The sequence below is a fragment of the Schistocerca nitens genome, chromosome 9, assembly GCF_023898315.1.
Source record: "Schistocerca nitens isolate TAMUIC-IGC-003100 chromosome 9, iqSchNite1.1, whole genome shotgun sequence".
NCBI classification, from domain to species: Eukaryota; Metazoa; Arthropoda; class Insecta; order Orthoptera; family Acrididae; genus Schistocerca; species Schistocerca nitens.
This window is the reverse complement of record NC_064622.1, coordinates 425,550,403-425,571,890: the sequence shown is the minus strand read 5'-3', so window position 1 is coordinate 425,571,890 and position 21,488 is coordinate 425,550,403. Positions and strand designations below refer to the sequence as shown.

Below are 21,488 nucleotides of genomic sequence, written 5' to 3'. Positions count from 1 at the left end.
CAGGCTCCCAGGTAGATGCTATTTTTCTTGACTTCCGGAAGGCATTCGATACAGTTCCGCACTGTCGCCTGATAAACAAAGTAAGAGCCTACGGAATATCAGACCAGCTGTGTGGCTAGATTGAAGAGTTTTTAGCAAACAGAACACAGCATGTTGTTATCAATGGAGAGACGTCTACAGACGTTAAGTTAACCTCTGGCGTGCCACAGGGGAGTGTTATGGGACCATTGCTTTTCACAATATACACTCCTGGAAATGGAAAAAAGAACACATTGACACTGGTGTGTCAGACCCACCATACTTGCTCCGGACACTGCGAGAGGGCTGTACAAGCAATGATCACACGCACGGCACAGCGGACACACCAGGAACCGCGGTGTTGGCCGTCGAATGGCGCTAGCTGCGCAACATTTGTGCACCGCCGCCGTTAGTGTCAGCCAGTTTGCCGTGGCATACGGAGCTCCATCGCAGTCTTTAACACTGGTAGCATGCCGCGACAGCGTGGACGTGAACCGTATGTGCAGTTGACGGACTTTGAGCGAGGGCGTATAGTGGGCATGCGGGAGGCCGGGTGGACGTACCGCCGAATTGCTCAACACGTGGGGCGTGAGGTCTCCACAGTACATCGATGTTGTCGCCAGTGGTCGGCGGAAGGTGCACGTGCCCGTCGACCTGGGACCGGACCGCAGCGACGCACGGATGCACGCCAAGACCGTAGGATCCTACGCAGTGCCGTAGGGGACTGCACCACCACTTCCCAGCAAATTAGGGACACTGTTGCTCCTGGGGTATCGGCGAGGACCATTCGCAACCGTCTCCATGAAGCTGGGCTACGGTCCCGCACACCGTTAGGCCGTCTTCCGCTCACGCCCCAACATCGTGCAGCCCGCCTCCAGTGGTGTCGCGACAGGCGTGAATGGAGGGACGAATGGAGACGTGTCGTCTTCAGCGATGAGAGTCGCTTCTGCCTTGGTGCCAATGATGGTCGTATGCGTGTTTGGCGCCGTGCAGGTGAGCGCCACAATCAGGACTGCATACGACCGAGGCACACAGGGCCAACACCCGGCATCATGGTGTGGGGAGCGATCTCCTACACTGGCCGTACACCACTGGTGATCGTCGAGGGGACACTGAATAGTGCACGGTACATCCAAACCGTCATCGAACCCATCGTTCTACCATTCCTAGACCGGCAAGGGAACTTGCTGTTCCAACAGGACAATGCACGTCCGCATGTATCCCGTGCCACCCAACGTGCTCTAGAAGGTGTAAGTCAACTACCCTGGCCAGCAAGATCTCCGGATCTGTCCCCCATTGAGCATGTTTGGGACTGGATGAAGCGTCGTCTCACGCGGTCTGCACGTCCAGCACGAACGCTGGTCCAACTGAGGCGCCAGGTGGAAATGGCATGGCAAGCCGTTCCACAGGACTACATCCAGCATCTCTACGATCGTCTCCATGGGAGAATAGCAGCCTGCATTGCTGCGAAAGGTGGATATACACTGTACTAGTGCCGACATTGTGCATGCTCTGTTGCCTGTGTCTATGTGCCTGTGGTTCTGTCAGTGTGATCATGTGATGTATCTGACCCCAGGAATGTGTCAATAAAGTTTCCCCTTCCTGGGACAATGAATTCACGGTGTTCTTATTTCAATTTCCAGGAGTGTATATAAATGACCTAGTAGATAGTGTCGGAAGTTGCATGCGGCTTTTCGCGGATGATGCTGTAGTATACAGAGAGGTTGCAGCATTAGAAAATTGTAGCGAAATGTAGGAAGATCTGCAGCGGATACGCACTTGGTGCAGGGAGTGACAACTGTCCCTTAACATAGACAAATGTAATGTATTGCGAATACTTAGAAAGAAGGATCCTTTATTGTATGATTATATGATAGCGGAACAAACACTGGTAGCAGTTACTTCTGTAAAATATCTGGGAGTATGCGTGCGGAACGATTTGAAGTGGAATGATCATATAAAATTAATTGTTGGTAAGGCGGGTACCAGGTTGAGATTCATTGGGAGAGTGCTTAGAAAATGTAGTCCATCAACAAAGGAGCTGGCTTACAAAACACTCGTTTGACCTATACTTGAGTATTGCTCATCAGGAGGAGATAGAGAAGATCCAAAGAAGAGCGGCGCGTTTCGTCACAGGGTTATTTGGTAACCGTGATAGCGTTACGGAGATGTTTAATAAACTCAAGTGGCAGACTCTGCAAGAGAGGCGCTCTGCATCGCGGTGTAGCTTGCTCGCCAGGTTTCGAGAGGGTGCGTTTCTGGATGAGGTATCGAATATATTGCTTCCCCCTACTTATACCTCCCGAGGAGATCACGAATGTAAAATTAGAGAGATTAGAGCGCGCACAGAGTCTTTCAGACAGTCGTTCTTCCCGCGAACCATACGCGACTGGAACAGGAAAGGGAGGTAATGACAGTGGCACGTAAAGTGTCCTCCGCCAAACACCGTTGGGTGGCTTGCGGAGTATAAATGTAGATGTAGACGATCACACACTATGGCAAGCAACCAAGCAATTCACCAAAAGACGCGTTAGGTTGCCGCCACTGCATGGCGAGACAGGTCTGGCCTAGAGCCATTCTGAAAAGGAGAACGCCCTCACCGACACATTTGAGAAGCAGTTTCAAGCGGCAGAACCCCAGGACAACGAGCACGTAGTCCATCGTCAACTGGCTGTCTTCCTCAATGCTGAGGAAGACCCAAATGACGAACCCCCACTTTTCGCCCCTGAAGACGTGGCAAAAGTAATTAGGTCCCTCCCTACAAAAAAGGCGCCAGGACACGACAGTGTCACCAACCACCTAGTTAAAAACCTCCCGCCCTCAGCTATCGAACACCTCTCAAAGGTCTTCAACGAGATTACTCGTACCCGTGAGTTCCCAGCTTACTGGAAACATGCAGAAGTTGTCTCGACACACAAACCAGGGAAAGACCCTTTATTCCCGTAGCACCACAGGCTGATTAGCCTCTTGCCAACTCTCAGCAAGATCTATGAGCGCCTCCTGCTAATATCCATATGAGACCACATCACCAATGTGCGACTTCTGCCGGATTTCCAGTTCAGATTCCGACACAAGCACACCGCCCCACAGCAGATCATGAGACTGGTGGAAGCAGCCACAGAGGTCTTCAACCACAGAGGTTACTGCAGGATAGTGTTACTTGATGTAGCCAAAGCCTTCGACTCAGTATGGCATAAAGGGCTATTATACAAGTTATACATACAGGGGTTCCCCTGGAGCATAGTCAGGTTAATCCAAAGCTGTCTCATTAACAGAACTTTCTCTGTCAAGGTAGAAACTGTCACCTCCACCAAAAGTCGTATTCGTGCTGGAGCGCCACAGGAATCGGTCCTGGGGCCCATTTTGTGCAGTCTGTACACTGTGGACACTACCACAGCCCCCCAGGTGCACACTGCACAGTATGCTGACAACACAGCTTTTTACACTCGTAATGCAAATAACAACCTGGCCATTTGTAGACTACATAGGGTTTTAGATAACACAGAAACCTGGGCCCATCGCTGGCCCATCACCAACAACCCTGAAAAGACACATGATATGCTGATCACCTGAGACTCATGAGATGCGGACCCCCTCAGTGCCCTCCCTCGCCCCCACCCCCCTTCACCTGCACCAACACGGATCCTGACGCCCCTGGAGCAGATCTGCCAAGTATCTCGGCGTAACCATGGACTCAAGACTAATCTGGAAACCCCACATAGACGAGGTCCACAGGAAGGTCTGCGCCAGAATGTCCATCCTATACCCAGTCATCAACAGAAACCCTTCACTGCTCTGTAGGAGTAAATGTCTATCAGGTCCTTATACGGCCAGTAATGGAGTATGTGTTCCCTGTCTGGGGATACATGGCTAGCCAGCATCTGGACAAACTCCAGAGGCTGCAGAATCGCACCCTCAGGGGGCACTGCATCTACCTATGGGATTCCCCACCAACAATCTGCACACCGCTGCCGAAATCCCCGTCCTCAAAGAAAGATTCCAGGAATTGGCAAGGGCTTTCTATGAGAGTTCATTCAGATCTGGAAATAACCTCATCCACTCCTTAGCTCAGTATGACATGTCCCATGATAAAAACAAACGCACTATGACGATCTTCGACGACTAACTGAAAGAGAAAATTCCCTAAATCTCCATGTCGTAATACCAATCCTTAATCCTTAAAATGCCCAACATCTCGCCAACCTCAAGCAAGTACAAGACGCCACCAGAACCCCCAAAATACACAGACAGTCACTACTATCCAAAAAAAATCACACACACACACAACATACATTGTGGAGTAAAAGCCAACAGGCTATAAACTCCTCCATACACTTCCCCACGGATAAGAAAGCAAAAGGTGTGTGTGTGGGGGGGGGGGGGGGGGGGGGGGGAAGAGAGAGAGCAGACAGACCATTCCATCAGAACCACCTGATGATGGCGGAAAGGTTATTCGCCGAAATATCATGGGACTTTAAAGATCGTATCCGGCCGGACATCTGAGAGCCTTGGAAACAACACATACACCGGGAAAGCCTCCAATCACATATTGCTGTGAAGTAATCGTCTGAAACAAGACAATGTAAGAATGGCGAGATAATAGTTAAATACTGATTATGCTGGCGCTGGAAGTGTGATAACTGAATACACAATTTATAACTAGGTCTAGAAGTAAACTTAAAAGACTTAACGATAAAGACAGGAAACTGCTTCCAGTTTGAGTGCTCCAAAATAAGATGTTTGTCAGCCAAAGCAACTTGCACTAAGAATAAAACTAAACGGACAAAATAATGTTGGTAAAGAAAAGTGTTTTCAAGGTAAGCACTAAAAACTGGAGTGTTCCTATACAGAAATAACCAGTACAAATAACTAAAAATAATTCTAAAACAGCAAGTTATAGACTGGAAAGGTCTTTTTAAGGATAGTACAACAAAATAAAATGTTTGCTTCAGACAGATTATTTAGGACTCGCACAGCTTAGGCTTTTAAGTTTCACGCTGTTGCTCACTAAGTGCTTTTCCGCAGCAGTCTGAACGATTATTTTGCCACCTCTGGTCCACACATTCTGCATTCCGAACCTTGAGATCGCGCTGTTCAGTATCTTCGTTCTTTGAGATGTAAGGTCCTCATTTTGCTACTTTCTTTCTTGCTCCAAAGATTTCAGAGCGTTTCCGATAGGACAAAAATATTTTCATGGAAGGCCTGGGGTTTTGGAATCTGGCACCCTTCGTCCTACCCTGTGGCTCCTATCGACAACATTTTCCGAAACGTGAGTGCTTAATGCTTCATCTGTATTTTCACCAGGTTCTTCAGGTACACCAACGACTCTGAGATTATTGCGTCTTCAGTACTGCTCAGTCTCGTCCAATCTGTCAATCACCTGTTTTTCAAAGATACGTAGTTTCTCGCTAGCATCGGCAAGGGACTTCTCTAGGGCACTAACCTTGTTGTTGCTGAGTGCAACAGTGCTCTCTGTTTTCTCAAGCACAGCGTTCGAGAAGGAGTCGATGATGGCTTACAGTACCAGGTCTTATGCTCAGTTTACACTAGCAAGTTATTGCAGCAATTTACTTGCGCAGAAGAACTTGCCGCACGATTTGCAAGTGTAAACATATAGCCAAGTCGACTTGCGACCGTAGCAATTTATTGCGGAAGTGACTTGCTGCACGTTTTCCGCTTCCAGTGTGAACACCACTCAAGAAGTATCTGCAAGTAACTTGCAGCTTTTAGGATTTATTTCTATTTCCTGCAAGTAGGAAGCGCAAGTTATAGTAAATATGTCGTCTGCATAACACTCGTATTTAACATTTTACTTAATGTGCTGACTTAATTTTATGCAGCCATCTTACATATTATATGCAAACAAATGTCAGAAATGGAGGAGGAACGGGAATGGATGAAGCAGCATACAGAACATTTTATTGAAGCTGTGTATAGCTACCCCGAAATATGGAACGTGCATAACGGAGACTTCAAGGATAGAGTGAAGAAGATGAGAGCATTAAATGAAATCTCGTCGATATTCGATACATCTGTAAAAGAAGTACATAGAAAGTAGCATAACTTGAAGACACAACCCCTTTGCCACCTGCATCTACTCGCTTGTTGTTTTAGGAGTCTAGTAAAAGACAATGTGTAATTATTACATGTTCTATTTAATTAGCTTGTCACTTTGCATGTTATGAGCATTAGAAAAAAAACATTTTTATAAGCATACCATTCTGTAAAATGCAGTTTATTTCAATAAAAATTTAATTTCATTGTTGTGTTTTCACATACCTTCAAATAATTTTCCCTTTTCAAGACATTAAAAATTACTCTACATACATCGGGTACAATCAGAGAAATCGTGCTGACGGGAATATGAAACATGTACATTAGGGACTTGTATGAGTCTCCTATAAAGAAAAGATTTTAAAATTCAAACTTTTTTGGTTGTATGGTTCACATAAATAAATGAAATGCCTATTTTATTCGTAGCTCACTGATAGCTATAAATCATAGAGTGACTAGCAAATGTTCCTTTGCTGAAATAGCAGTACGGAAGTTTGTGCCTCGTTTTGATACGACAGGTGCTATTAACATCAACAAATACTCCAGATCATTTGAGGACATTCTGCAAAAGTTTTCAAAAGTATCCATGCTCTCGATACTAACAAGGGAACCTCCCCATCGCACCCCCCTCAGATTTAGTTATAAGTTGGCACAGGGATAGGCCATGAAAAACTGAACACAGATCAATCGAGAAAACAGGAAGAAGTTGTATGGAACTATGAAAAAAATAAGCAAAATATACAAACTGAGTAGTCCGTGTCTAAGATAAGCCACATCAAGGTACATGTACACTGATGAGCACCGTGGTCCCGTGGTTACTGCGAGCAGCTATGGAATGGAAGGTCCCTGGTTCAATCCTCCCTCGAGTGCAAAGTTTTAATTTTTTATTTTCAGACAATTATCAAAGATCATGCACTCAGACATGATCAACTTCGCTCTCCAAAATTCCAGGACATGTTCAGATTTGCTTGGACACATGCAGGATTTGACGGTTCAGTTTTTCAAGGCCTATCCACTGTGTCAATTTATAATTAAATCTGAGGGGGGTGCGATGGGGAGGTTCCCTTGTAAGTTCTTGCAAAAGGTTATTATAGGCACCATTTTGCGATTTCTCATTATCTACTCTCTAACCCAAATACTTCTCTTTTTCTTTTTCACGTTTTGCATTACAGTTACAAGAGCTGCAGCATATCTCATACACTTACTTGTCATTTTACACTTCGGCTGACACTCGTAGTGGCACTGAAAGCATATGTAAACACTATCAGCAAGTTGTTGACGCAAGTTTCTTTCCAAAGAACTTGCGGAAGAATCTTGCTTCATTCTTGCGCTGTTGTGTAAAAACAGCTGCAAGCGGCAAACAATAACTTGCAGTAATAACTTCTGCAAGCGACTTGCTAGTGTAAACGCAGCTTAAGATGTCTGCGGGCTACAGCGGCCCCGTCACCTGCTTGCGCACGAGCTCGCCGCTTCTGCCGGACGGGGTGGGCTGCCGCGCTGCTGTCGCCGCCGCCGTCGATGATGGAATCGCTGCACGCTCGTCGTCGTTTTACCATTATTCTGAAGACACACACGCGAGAGAACGAAAGAAAGAAGTGTATCACAGTTTACTTATACTCAGAGATTCGCAACACTGGCACTGCTAAGGAACACCTTCAGTCTCAGAGTAAACTGGCGAGCTGTATCAGGCGCTGTTGACTCACTAGGCGCCATCTTGAGTTTAGGTATTATATGACAACTGTAGTTACCTGCTATGGTTCTGCCACCCTTTTTGTATATTGGAAGTGTAACTGTAATTTTAAGGTATTCAGGGAAATGGCAAACATCAAGAATTATATTTATAAGATAGAGCAATACCTTTCTGATTTCCTTAGTTATACATTTTAGAACATAATTACTCAACCCATAGCAGTCCTGTTTTCTGGAGCTGTTCAGCTTGTTTACACCGTTAGTAATGTCTGTAGCAGTAATTCTTCTCCAAGCAAATCTTTGATTTGTTTTACTCTATGATCGAAAAAGGAAGGCCTCAGAGTCAGAAGTATTCTCACTTTGTGATACAAGGGAACTTACAGAGTTTACAAAATTTTCAGTGAGAATATTACAGCTAGTTGAAACAATGATTTCTTCCTGTCCCACATTTATTTCACTTTTCACTACATTACAGACTGTTTTACATTTATTTTCAGAGTTGCAGATGTGCACTTCATTTGCTTTGACTTTTGCTGCTCCAATTTCAGATTTTCAGATATTTTTTAATCCTATGTAACTGTTCTTGTTTTCACGACCTTCAGCAATTCTGTACCTCAGTATGAGCATAAGTGTCATGATTTTTATAGAGTTGTGCCATGTACCACATTTATGTATGTTGTGGTTTGTGCTTATTGTTAGTATTAAATCGTTTGGTACTAAGGTGGCAGTTACTGTCTAGTGCACGTTTCATGATAGAAATGTGAAGAAGCATTCATTAATATCTTTCTCATTGGTCAATACCCTTAACCATTCTATTAGTCTAAATTCATTTCTCATACTTTCAATGTCCTTTTCATTGAGAACTCTTTTATATAGTTAATATCTTGGAATCAACAATAGGTACATTTCCAATTTTCAGCCACATGTCATCGTCATTAGAGCTTTCTAATTTGATGGTGTCACATTCTACTTGATTTCTACATGCTAATTATATTGCCAAGGCATGGTTATTTTTTCATTTGAGCAGTAAAAATTCACTGACCTTAACATATGCGGTGAAAAAATCATAAATTGTTCCTTTTACTCTTATATCTATGTTAATATCTCCTATGACAAAAATTTTATAATGCTTATATTTGGCAATCCTTAAAGTTGAAAGTGGAGAGTTTTTCTGCAAATGTTTCTTCATCAGATGATATTCAGTAAACAGATGCAATAATGAGTTTCTGAATGTGTAGGGCCACAGCAGAGTCTTTAAAAACACTTTCTACACATAGGCTGATGAGATCTATGATTGAGTATTCCAAAGGACACTCCACCATGGAAAATATTTTCTCTACTATAAATTGTTGCCAGTAAGTAACCTAATGGTATAAACAAGTTTATTTCTGTACTTTTTGTCCAGTATTCATTCACACAGGTAATGCTGCATTTAATTGCATCCAGCAAGTACTATAGTAAAATAACTCCATTTCCTAAGGACTGCTCATTTTTTTGTTGCAAAATCAGCTCATCTTTGCCATAGGGAGACACGGTGTTTATATTGGACCCTGTTTGCATATTTATTTTTGTGTGTGCCTTTTACACTATACTCGGTTTCTCTTTGTTCTGTGACAATCTGAGACCTATACATTTTTCCTGGTCTGCTTGTGAGAGCTAGGACATGTTGTCTGACTTGCTAAAGCAGGCTAATTTGTTATGTGCCACATTAAGCGTTTTTTTTTTTGGGGGGGGGGGACATGGATAATGTTGGATCTAATCAAAAGTGTGCAGAAAGTTGTACATAGTAATTTAGCCAACATACTCTGAGGATATTGTTCTGCCTGGGAAGAAATCATGTATGGATCCACCCAAGACTCAATCTTTGGTCCACTATTGTTCCTCATACATATGTAAATGATCTTCCATCTAACACACAACCAGAAGAATTTGTTCTTTTTACAGGTGACAATATTAGTCCAAACATACATACAGGAACAGAAGAAATGGTAAACAGTGCTCTTAAGAGTACTAGTGATTGGTTTCTACAAATAGTCTCACTCTCAATTTTGAAGAGATGCAACACATGTGGTTCTGCACATCTGGTGGTACTACACTAATGATAATAGTAACACACAGAGAGGAAATTGTAAATTGGGTGCAAAATTCAAAATTCTTAGGTATCCATATGATGAGAATTTAAACTGGAAAGAACACATTTTGGAGCTCCCAAAACAACTTAGTACAGCCACATTTGCACTTAGAAACATTGCTAATCTTGAGGAGAGACAAGTCTGTAAGCTGACATAGTCCACGTATTTTCATTCAGTAATGTCATATGGAATAATATTCTGGTGTAACTCAAATTTAAGAAAGTCTTCATTGCTCAAAAACGTGCCCTAAGAATAATATATGATGCTCATACATGATTATCTTGTAGACAGTTGTTTAAGTAGTTGGGCATTCTGGTTTTCGCATGACAGTATGTTGATTCCCCTATGAAATATGTTGTAAACAATGGTCTGCAGTTGGATAGGAACAATGATGATGTACATAATTACAATACCAGAAGGAAAAATGACACTCATTACTCCATGTTAAGGTTGTCTTTAGCTCAAAAAGGTGTGCGCAATGACACGATTAAAATTTTTGGTAACTTATCCAATGATATAGCCAGTGTAGCATTATCACGCTGATCGCAGTGAGAAAAAACTAATTTATATCAAAAATTGAAGTCACCCTAAAAATATATTTCTACGGACAGCTATGGGTGTGCTCAGTTGGTACTGCTACACTTTCTTTTTAGAATTCATTTAATTGTATTTAACTGTAGGTTACCTGTAAAATAAAGATTAATCCTTAATAATGCACATATTAATTTTCGTGCTAGCTGAAAGAAATTATTGTTTACGCATGTGGGGGATAGTGATTTGCTTGTATTGCGTTGGCTACCCTGTAAGCGGAACGGACTTCATTTTTTTCAACCATGTGCTTGTTGCGAACTAGGCATTCATGTTTCAAATTTGTTTAGAGGAAGAGTGGTAAGATGTCTCAACCCTCGTGGCCTGAGTTGAAACACATTGAAGAAGAGAACAGACATGAATTAGTGATTGGATCGATGTATTCAAAAACTATTGAAGAGTCGGGTATAGATCCGTTCCTATTCTCGTTGGTGAATTTAAATTATTTGAATATAAATGAAACGTGCTTGACGAGTGTTCCTGATGACATCGGCAGATTAATCAATTTGACAAGTCTGATTCTCTACTCCAACAAAATAAGCAGTTTGCCGCAGACAATCGGGAAGTTGAGCAAACTCAAAATTCTTGATCTGTCTAGGAATAAGTTAGAATCAATCCCAGATGAGATCAGCGCTTTGGGACAGTTGTCGACTTTAAACTTAGGCACAAATATGCTGACAAAGATCCCAAGTTTGGTTAAAAACACGAAACTTAGTATTCTCGATCTGTCTCACAATCAGTTTGAAGAATTCCCTGACGTTTGCCATTCGGAGCTTATCCATTTGTGTGAAATGAAACTCAACGGAAACAACATTAAAGAAGTACCGCCGACCATTGGTCAGTTGCCTGCCTTGAAGATGCTCGATCTGAGTGATAATTCCATTGCAACAGTTCCAGGAGAATTGTCGGACATACCAAAACTAAAAGGTAGCCCTAGACATGCGCATTTTTTGCTATTGTAATACTCTTTATTGAACGTTTCTAATGTCGTTGTTTATTGCAGAAGTAAATTTGAAGGGCAATAAATTAAGTGACAGGCGATTGTTGAAGCTAGTTGATCAATGCCATGCGAAGCAAGTGTTGGATTATATCAGACAAAGTTGCCCCCGAGTGACTGGTGTAGCCGAATCTGGTCATGGTGGCAAAGGCAAAAAAGGAAAGAAAGGGAAAAAAGCTGAACATAGTGAATCGACTAACCACACTTCAGAAACGGTAATGTAAAGCTTCTTTTTTGCTTGTGTGATCTGGTCATCCAAAGTAGTAAATAATGTAGTATTGCATAATTATACATGTGTTGACAATCTGTTTTGTCTGCATTTATTGCGGAATGTGTTGTCATCGTGTAATAAACTTCTTGTATGTATAGGTGAAATGTAATTTAGGTACCTAATATACATCTTTTTAGGAACTGATCAGTTCTCACAACATGATGTGTTCATTAGTTTTTGCCCCACAGCTTGCAGATTCGTCGAAAAATCTTTTACCACCATAAGCTACCGTTAAAATCTAAAGGTGGTGCTGTTTTAGTTACCTATTACTAATTATCATGAGGCATAGAAAGTTTTTTCAAATGCAGATCAGCTTGTATATATTCATGTCACGGCATTCCATCTCACTTTACATGATGGCAAAAACACACACTGGACGACAGAGCTCCATAATCAGAATTCAAACATTGTTCATATGATCCATGTCAGTAGTATCACACAGTGAAATGTGACTAATTTGGAAATATTAGGCCTGTCAACCAAATTGTGATATGTCCAAATTATAGTAAAGTTTTAGAAAATATTTATCTACAGCTGAAATTGCAGAGGGTACATAGTGATTAAATAAAAACAAGATGAACTGTAACATTATGTGAAATACTGCACAGTATTTTTAATTTAGCAGCCCAGTAATGGAAAAATAGCACAAAACATTAAAATTTCAATACTTTTCAAAGGTTCATGTATACTGCTGCGCATACACATTACTGTGTGCATTTTAAAATGAAGTATATTTGCTACATTTAGTGTAGAATAATACGTACTTAGCAGTTATTTTCTGATGTCATCTACAATGATATGGTCCCAGCAATCAGAGGGGCACTACTGCCCATTATTGATGCCTTTGTAATATTTTCATTCTGGTTGTATCAGTACTACACCTGAATCAGAATAATTTTGATTGGCAGTTGAGCATGGAGTGGGGAATGTTGTTAGACATAAGTGGGAAGTGGAATATGGCTCTGATAGCAGCAGTTGTGTGGTTCCATACTGAATTTGACACATTCACCGTTAATGTGCAATATTGAATTTGCTTTGTGGAATCATAGTGGTCTTATTCGTCTTTGTTAGCAGGGTAATTTTCTGGTGGGATCTGATTGGAAGGGGAAGATTTATTATACACCTTAACAAACTCGATATGTTGGCAAAAATACCTGTTCAAAGTTGGTGGTAGGCATGAAATGTCACCCTTAATTGTACTAAATGCTTTCTTTGAAAATTTTTATGAACAATTAGTTCAGGAGCTCACTCGTAGTTTAAATGGTTGTGGAAACATACTTGACCTCTGGGTAGCAAATAATCCTGAGCAAATAGGGATCATCATGAAGAATACAGGGATTAGTCTCCACAAACTCATTACAGCAAGACTGAATACCAAAACATCCAAACCCACCAAAAATAAATGCAAAACAATATGTATTTAAAAAAGCCGAAAAAATTTGCTCGACATCTTTGAGAGAGATAGCCACCTTTCCTTTCAAATTATGTAAGCATGAACAACATGGTTTAAATTCAGAGAAATAGCCGCCCAGGAGGCTCACATCTCTGTGAGTGTGTGTGCTTGGCCACCACAGGGCTGCAGCCCTTACAGTGCTACTTCCCTTTCCATACTGCAAGTGTATCCTTCCACTCTTCTTTTTTGCTCTTTGTCTTTCCATTGGATGGTATTCTTGGTGTCAGTTGTGCTTGGATCTGATTTGTAATTTTGGACACTTGTTTTCTCTCCTTCCAGCATTCTGTAACTTTCCATTATTAACTGACATTCTCTGTAAGTTGCTGGAACACATGGTCAGCAAGCAGCTGTGGCTCCTTGAGTCTTGGGCCTTTTGGCTGCATCTCAGGACGTTTTCGCATTGGCCACTCCACTGCTAATAATTTGTTTCACCTGGAGTTCACTATCTGGACACTCTCTGCCCATCTTCAGCACCTCATCACTGTCTTTTTCTGACCTACATTGTGATAAGGCATGGTTGTCACCACATCCTTACTACATTACTTGAGTGTGGTCTCCGGTGTCCACCTGCAAGTTTTGTAAAGAACTTTGTCGCACCATAAATTCTGGGTTCAAGTGGATGATTCACTCAGCACCTCCCATACTGAAGAGAATTGAGTCCTGCAGGGCTCTGCACTGAATGTTCCCCTCTTTCTGATGGCCATCAATGGTTCAGCATCAACTATGTGGTATTTGGTATCGCATTCCTTATATGCTGATGACTTTTGCTTTTATTATTGCTCCTCTAATATGAATGTTGCTGAGTGTCACCTGCAGGGTGCCACACGAAAAGTGCAGTCATGGGCTCTCAGCAATGGCTTTCAGTTTTCAGCCTCCAAGACTCTTGTTATGCACTTCTATTGTTATTGTACGCCTCACCCACTGCAAGTGCTTTACCTAGACAATCAGTTACTTGTTGTGGTCAGCCATCAGGCTGGCTGGTCAGTTGTTTTCATTTAGGCCCCAATCATGTTGGGATTTCAGGAAATGAAAAAGCTGGCCACTAGGATGGCGATTCTGGAAATAAGAGTCCCGGAACTAGATCTTTGGTCATTTAAACAGCATAGATTGCTGGAAGTCAGAATGGTATGTCCTGCTCTCCCCAAACAAACTGAGGAAAACCAAGGAGACCACAACTGTGTGGCAGTCTTGCCTGCGGCTTCTCGCAGGGCGTCAGCCGTCCCCTGTTGACTCCACATTGGTCACACTTGGCTGACCCATGGCCACATTCTCAGACATGAGGATCCCCCTCACTACCAATGCGGAGCCCACCTGATGGTGGCTTACATACTCGTAGATTGCCCTAATGTGGATGCTTTGAGGCAGCATCTTAATCTTCCCAAAACACTCCCTCAGTTGCTAGTAGAAAATGCCAAAGCATCTGTTCTGGTGTTAAGTTTTACCACCTAAGGTGGTTTCTATTCATCCCTGTAAGATAGGACTCTCTGGCCTCATTGACCCCCTGAGGGTTTGGTGGAGCACCCCTCTCCTGCTCCTCCTCCCCCCTCTGAAATCCCTAGTTGGTCTTTGCGTGGTACACCAGCCTGGCCTTACCCATTCCACCTTTTCATTCTGTTTGTTGTTTTTCATTTCCTGGTTTTAATGTCTTGTCTTGTCTGATCTTTTAACGATTTATCTGTGCTGTCTTTTTTCTGCTCTTTTCTCTCCGCTTTTTTATTGTCTTACACTTAGGCTTTCCAGGATTTGCCTTTTGCTTCTTTCCTTATACAACCATTCGTGGTTTGCCACTTTACGGATGAAGGGATTGATAACCTTACAGCTCAGTCTCTTTTGCTCCGAACCAACCAGTGTTTTTAAAGTGTGTCTTCCAGAACAATTTACAAATTATGATGCAGAATTATATGGCATTACTATGGCACTTGAGAGAATTCTAACATCACTGACAGGGTTTCTTGTCTGTTCTGATCATCTCATTTTCTGACAGATGCATCATGTTTCAGTGGGAGACTGAATGGTTGAAGGTGACAGGAAACAAACTGTGATTGCTCAGATTAGTCACACAAGGATAATGGACTTTGTCAACCTCACAGTGGATGGATGTTCTGCTTACTAGGCTTTGCATCGGGCATAGCCCTTTAACACATGGCATCCTCCTCCGGCAGGAGGATCCACCACTCTAGGTGGTTTGTGGTGTGCCACTTTCAGTTCAGCATATTTTGGCAATGTGTCTTATATACTGATATCAGGGCAGCCCTCAGTCTCGATGGAGATCTGTCCGCCATCCTTGTCAATACTGATTCCAGTGTTATGGGAGTGGTGAAATTTTGTGAACTGTTGGGCCTCATTCTTAAATTGGTGGGGAATGGAGGGAGACATAAATGCGTTATAAACTGCTCTGAATGTCCCCACCCATGAGGTAGGCACGCTGACTTTTCATCAGGGCACTAATGGCCATGATGTTGAGTGCCCCTCACCTAAAACCACCACCATTGTCATCATCCAAGCCAACCAACCAACCATTCTTAACTGTATGGTACCCTTGGGGGTTTGATTTGATTCTCTTCCAAATTCTACAGAAGTGTGGGTCATGCAAGGAAGATTGCCCATGTATATTCCATTTTTTGTCGATTTATCTCTTTGCACCCTTTCTTTCTAGCAAAGGAACTATGTTCAAAACCTGGCATGGTAGACATTTCATTGTGGGGGGGGGGGGGGGGCAGGGAGGGAGAGGTCGTAAAGTACCTGCATGGTGTTAGCCCCTGACCATGAAGGGATTGCACTCTTGGTGCCTGAGATGGAAAATCCTCATGCAAGCCAAGAATTACGTGCCCATCGTGGCTGGGTCATGAGGCCTCTGGGCAATGGTTTACTAGCAAGGTAATCATTGCAGTGGCTGTAGCACCCATGGGGAGACCCTCTGTTCAGAGTAGGTGGTACCATAGTGGAAGATTCACACATGAAGCAAATTTTTTCTGCTATTGGCCACAGGGCCCCAGCACTCTTCTCATATCAAAAAGACTATTCCAACTCAGAGAGATAAGATTCCACAATATTTCATTCCATGGCTACACTGTGGGAAGAGGGGCAAGTCAGACATCTGGGTGTGAAACACTTCAACCAATTCTTGGTATGTACTCGGGCTAATTGGGATACTTTCACTGTGTAGAAACCATTATTTTTTGTTGGAAACATTGAAGACAAATTTGGGGAAGTTGTCTGTAGGAAAATGTGAACTGGTTTCTTGAAGCACGTGATAATCTAGGTGACATACCTGTGACCATTGACCCACACACAGCTTTGAACATGGTCCAAGAACTAGACTTCCACAGAACTCTTACATTCCAAACAGATGAGGAGCTCCAGACTAATCTCCAGTGGCGAGGTGTACATTTTATCAGAGGTGTGCAAAAGGGGCCAAAGATAATCCTATGGATACAGGCACCTTTATATTAGCCTTTGAAGAGGTTGTCTTCCTGGAGAAAGTTAATGTCATAATGTACAGGTGTGATGAGAAACTATGTCCCACCACCTACGATGTACTTCAGATGTTCACAGTTCACACTTATGCCATCCCACTGCATGGTGGATCCGAAATGCAGTAACTGGATGGTCATTGCACAAAGACGGTCCTTGTGAGCATCCACCTTTGTGTGTCAACTGTGCAGAACATCAGCCACCACTTTCACCAATTTGCTCAGTTTTCAAGAAAGAACAGAAGATGCAGGAATACAAATCTACTGACTACTTGTTATATATTGAACCATGGAAGGAATATGAACACCTACATCCTGTGGATATTACGATCAATTGTGCTACCATCATGACCATTGTCATCTCCCCCCCCCCCCCCCCCCTCCAGGCCTCAAACTTCCCCATATAAGTTCTCCCACCACCTACCTTTCCTGAGATTCCCACATTACATTCTTCAGGAACCACTTGCTGCATCAGGCCAAAGAAGCACTCCCTTTCTTTGCTGTCAACCGATGACAACGCTCCCCTCTTGGTGTACCTCTTCCTCACAACTGCTGGTCCAGAGGTCCTACGCCAAACATTAGCAGAAGGGGCCACAGCCTGTGGGTCCCAGTGTTGTCTGCTCTTAATCTGTCCCCGTACTCATTAAAGATAGCCCCTTGAAGGAGCTTTGTCCACCAAAGGTTACAAAGGAAAAGTAGAAGAAAAAGAATTGGGACAAGGCTCCTCCGGTGCCCCCGGAGGTGCCAAGTCCTCCCATTCAGTTGGATTCTGAGCTGACGTTTGTGGATGTTGTTCCATCTGCACAGGTGACTGGCAGTGATCCTGTGTTTTGGCTGGTTCTGTTGGCCACCATTCACATGATTCAGCGGAATTGTAATTGGTACTACTTTCACCTGCCAGAACACCACCACATTATTTCCTCTTCTTCTGCAGTTAGAATTGCTCTCAGAGAAACACACTTCACTCATGACTGTTCTCTAATACTCCATGTCTATTTTCTATTTTGTTGAAACCGTGCTGCTCCCGAGAGGGTGTCTGGAGGGGTCTGTACTTTGGTTCGTACTGATTTCGTCAGTGAATGGATTTCACTTTGTACCTCGTTGGAGGCAATAGTGGTGCAGGTGCAAACTGCCACAGTGATTACATTTGCAACATTTACCTACTTTCAGGTAGGCCACTTACTTATGTCGAATTGACCACATTAGTCCAACTGCTCCCACTGCTATCAGTCTCCTGCTTGGGGACTTTAACACACACTGCTCCCCTGTGGATGAGTACTATTTTGTCTGGTTGTCTCTCAGACCATGATCTGTGCAATCTCAGTGGTGGTTCTCCTACCCTCTTCAGTGCTGCTCATGCCACCTTTCAAGCTATTGATCTAATGATATCTATCCCTTAATCTTTTTACACTGGTCGCTACACAAGGATCACTTTTTGGTGATCCTGTTGTTTCTTTGCCACCAACAGACAGTGACTACCAAGTTGCACATTTCACAGGGCCATCTGGCCCTTGTATGCCTCTGCTGTTCCATTCGTTACCTCTGTGTGACTCTGTTCATGAAGTTGTGCAAGGTGTCTCAGATGTCTTCATCCATGCCACTGGAACTGCTATTTCACTTTCTACAGGTCGCCCCATTGCTGTGGTGGATCAAAGACGTTATGTTGCACTAGATATTCAGGATCACCAACAAATCCTGCAACAACTCAAATGACATCTTTCACAGACCATCTATACCACTGTTGAGGGACTTCATGCTGAGGCTCACTATCTAATACTGTCTAATCAAATGCAGTACAAAGGAATGCTGGGAGTGCTGTGTGTCCTCTGTAGGGATGTATACCTCTTTGACTTGTGTAATGGTCCCTCTCACTGACTGGAACTACTCTAGGCTCTTGCCTCATCCCAAGACACACCCCAGGCCCTGATTCAGTTCACAATTCAGATGTTCCACAATGTGAATGTTCCCCAAAGGCAACATCTCAGGTTGTCCAACCATATTGGGCTCCAACACGCCTGTCCCTCATAATGGAAAAATAGCATAGCTGTCACAGTCCTTAAGATAGGAAAGAACCCATTCCTCTAAACAGTTACCTGCCAATTAGCCTGACCATTGTACTTGAAAGGATGGTTGCTCACAGATGATACTGGGTTCTCATATGTGTTTATAGTTCGAAGCAGCCATCTGACAGGCTTTTCTTAAATGCCAAAATCTTAAGTGTTCTTTGATCTGCAAAAGGCATAAGACGCTGCTTGGCTTCATCTTATTTTTCTTTTTCTCCATGGCTGGAGATTTAGAGGCTCCCTACTGATATTATTAATTGGTTTTTGTCCCACTGGTTGTTTCGGGTTAGTCAGCATTTCTCTACTTCCCACATTTCCAAGAGAAATGCATTGAGATCTTTAGCCCACTTTCTTGATGTCGTATTGCATTCCTGCTCATTTTCCATCTCTTGGGCAAGAACACCGTCCTGGGTGTTTTTTCCACCATGCACTATGCAGTGTCGCTTTCTGCGCTGCCAATGACCATGAACTTCTTAGCATCTCATCTCCAGCACAATAGCCAGTCCGCTGTGGTGGGGCCACCATGTACCCTGTTGGTTGTAGCCCCCTGGCAACACAGAGATCACTCTGCTGATGCATGCGCTGTTCACTCCCCATGTATGCCAATGAGTAGAAGTCCATCACCTTGGGGCATCAGGACTCCCAGCAATGGCCATCCTGCCAGGTGGCCTTTGCTGTGGCTGGTTGGTGCCCATGGGGAGGGCCCCTGGTCAGAGTGGGTGGCATCAGGGCGGATGACACGCCATGAAACGTAGCACGTCACCTCTTGCTGGTGGTTGCCGCCAGCAGTCTCCAAGCGGGCGAAGTCTAACTTCAATGCTAAGAAATATGACCCCAAATTGTTCCCCTCCCTGGTCGCACCATGTGAGGAACGCCAGGCTAAGGATAGCAGTGATGTTTATTCACTCTGGTACCTCATATGTAAAAGAGTTCATGGGGAATATTTCATGTCTATGAAATCTTGTTTTTTAAAAGCATTTGGAGGACAAGTTTGGGGAGGTGGAGGGCTTGTCCAAAATCCACTCTGGGTCGGGCTTGATAAAAACAGCATCCTCTGCCCAGGCATGGGCATTACTCGCTTCTGGCAAATTGGGGAGTGTTTCTGTTACCATCACGCCTCAAAAGAGCTTAAGTATGGTGCAGGGTGTTACATACACAGGGACCTTCTTTTGCAGCCTGACGATGAGCTGCGCGCCAATTTAGAGCAGTGAGTTGTTCATTTCATCTGACGCATCCAGGGTCCGAGGGATAATCAGGTTGCCACCAGTGTCTTCATCTTGGACTTCGAGGGTGACACATTGCCCGAGACCGTCAAGATGATGGTCTACCACTGTGACATCAAGCAATATATCCCTCCTCTGATGTGTTTGAAGTGCTGGAAGTTTGGCTATATGTCTTCCCGCTGTACTTCCAGCGTCACATGTCGAGATTGTGGACGTCCATCAAATCCCAATAGACCATGTGCCCTGTCTCCCATCTGTGTCAACTGCGGAGAGCATCATTCATCTTGCTCACCAGACTGCAGGATTTTACAGAAAGAGAGGAAAAATCATGGAATATAAGACCCTGAACCGACTGACCTACACTGACGCTAAGAAGAAATTTGAGCACCTACATCCTGTGGCTACGACCTCCTCTTACACCGCCCTGTTACGAGAACAGTTGTTGCCCGTCAGTTCCTTGCATTCTTGTTTCCTCTCAACCACAAGACTATACCTGCCGCCTCCCTCCATGTTTCTCCTGCACCACCTACTTCGGGAGCAACACCTCACCCCCCCCCCCCCCCCCAACCATCGGGGATATCAGCTTCTTCTGCTCCTCTTGCTAGGAAGGGGTTCCTTGGGTCACTCCTTTCCCAGGTGTCTGCTAGTGGGAAAGATGACACCTGCCAGCAGCTGAAGAGCCCAAAAGCAGTTGTAGGGCTTCACACTAGGCTTCTGTCCCGAAGACTGAATCAGTGAAGTCCTCCCAGCCAGGGAAACCAAAGGAGCAGCGAGACAAATCCAAAAATAAGATCCCCAAGACCAAGGGAATTGCGGTGGCACCCACACTACCGCTATCTACCAGCTCTGTGACAGCAGATGGGATGGAGATTCTGGCATCCGCTGAGGACCTAGATCTCGCCGAACCCTCACACACAATGAATGTAGTCTGCTCAGGCAAGTCGGTGACAGCAGGTGACCCTCAAGGTGTAAACTGCTTCACTGAATGTTCCATGCCTTCCTAGTCCCACAATGACGTCCTCGTCCACTGCCTGGCTGAGCTACGGCAACTGTTAAGCTCTACACCTGCTTAGTGTGTTGCCCTCCACGAAACCTGGTTCCCAGCAATGTGGACACCTGTCCTCCGTGGCTATAAGGGATAATAATACAGGAACCGTAACGGCTATAATAGTGTGTCAGGTGGAGTTTGCATTTATGTCCTAAACTCAGTCTGTAGTGAAACTGTGCCCCTTCAAACCCTTCTTGACGCTGTCGCTGTCAGAATAAGGACGACAAAGGAAATAACTGTCTGCAATGTATATCTTCCTCCAGATGGTGCAGTACCCCTGAATGTATTAGCTGCACTGATTGATCAACTCCCTAAACCTTTCCTACTTTTGAGAGATTTTAACACCCATAACCCCTTGTGGGGTGGCACCGTGCTTACTGGCCAAGGCAGAGATGTCAAAACTTTACTGTCACAGTTCGACCTCTGCCTGTTAAATACTGGGGCCACCACACATTTCAGTGTGGCTCATGGTAGTTACT

At 43.9% G+C, this 21,488-nt stretch overlaps 2 protein-coding genes across 3 annotated transcripts in view; one reads left to right on the top strand and one right to left on the bottom strand.

Moving 5' to 3' along the window:
- Nucleotides 1–7,628, bottom strand: part of LOC126204293 (hatching enzyme 1.2-like) — a 160,020-nt gene extending 152,392 nt beyond the window's left edge. The window contains exon 1 of the mRNA XM_049938681.1: nucleotides 7,506–7,628. Coding sequence (XP_049794638.1) covers nucleotides 7,506–7,628 — 123 coding nt within the window. The remainder of the gene's footprint in view (nucleotides 1–7,505) is intronic.
- A 3,085-nt stretch (nucleotides 7,629–10,713) lies between these two features.
- The window catches only part of LOC126202887 (leucine-rich repeat-containing protein 47-like), a 102,459-nt gene continuing 91,684 nt past the window's right edge, over nucleotides 10,714–21,488 (top strand). For both annotated transcript variants that reach the window (XR_007540195.1, XM_049936950.1), the window contains exons 1-2: nucleotides 10,714–11,408; nucleotides 11,485–11,693. Coding sequence is in view for 1 of the 2 variants with exons in the window: in XM_049936950.1 (XP_049792907.1) it covers nucleotides 10,787–11,408; nucleotides 11,485–11,693 (831 nt within the window). In the remaining variant the exon portion in view is untranslated. The remainder of the gene's footprint in view (nucleotides 11,409–11,484; nucleotides 11,694–21,488) is intronic.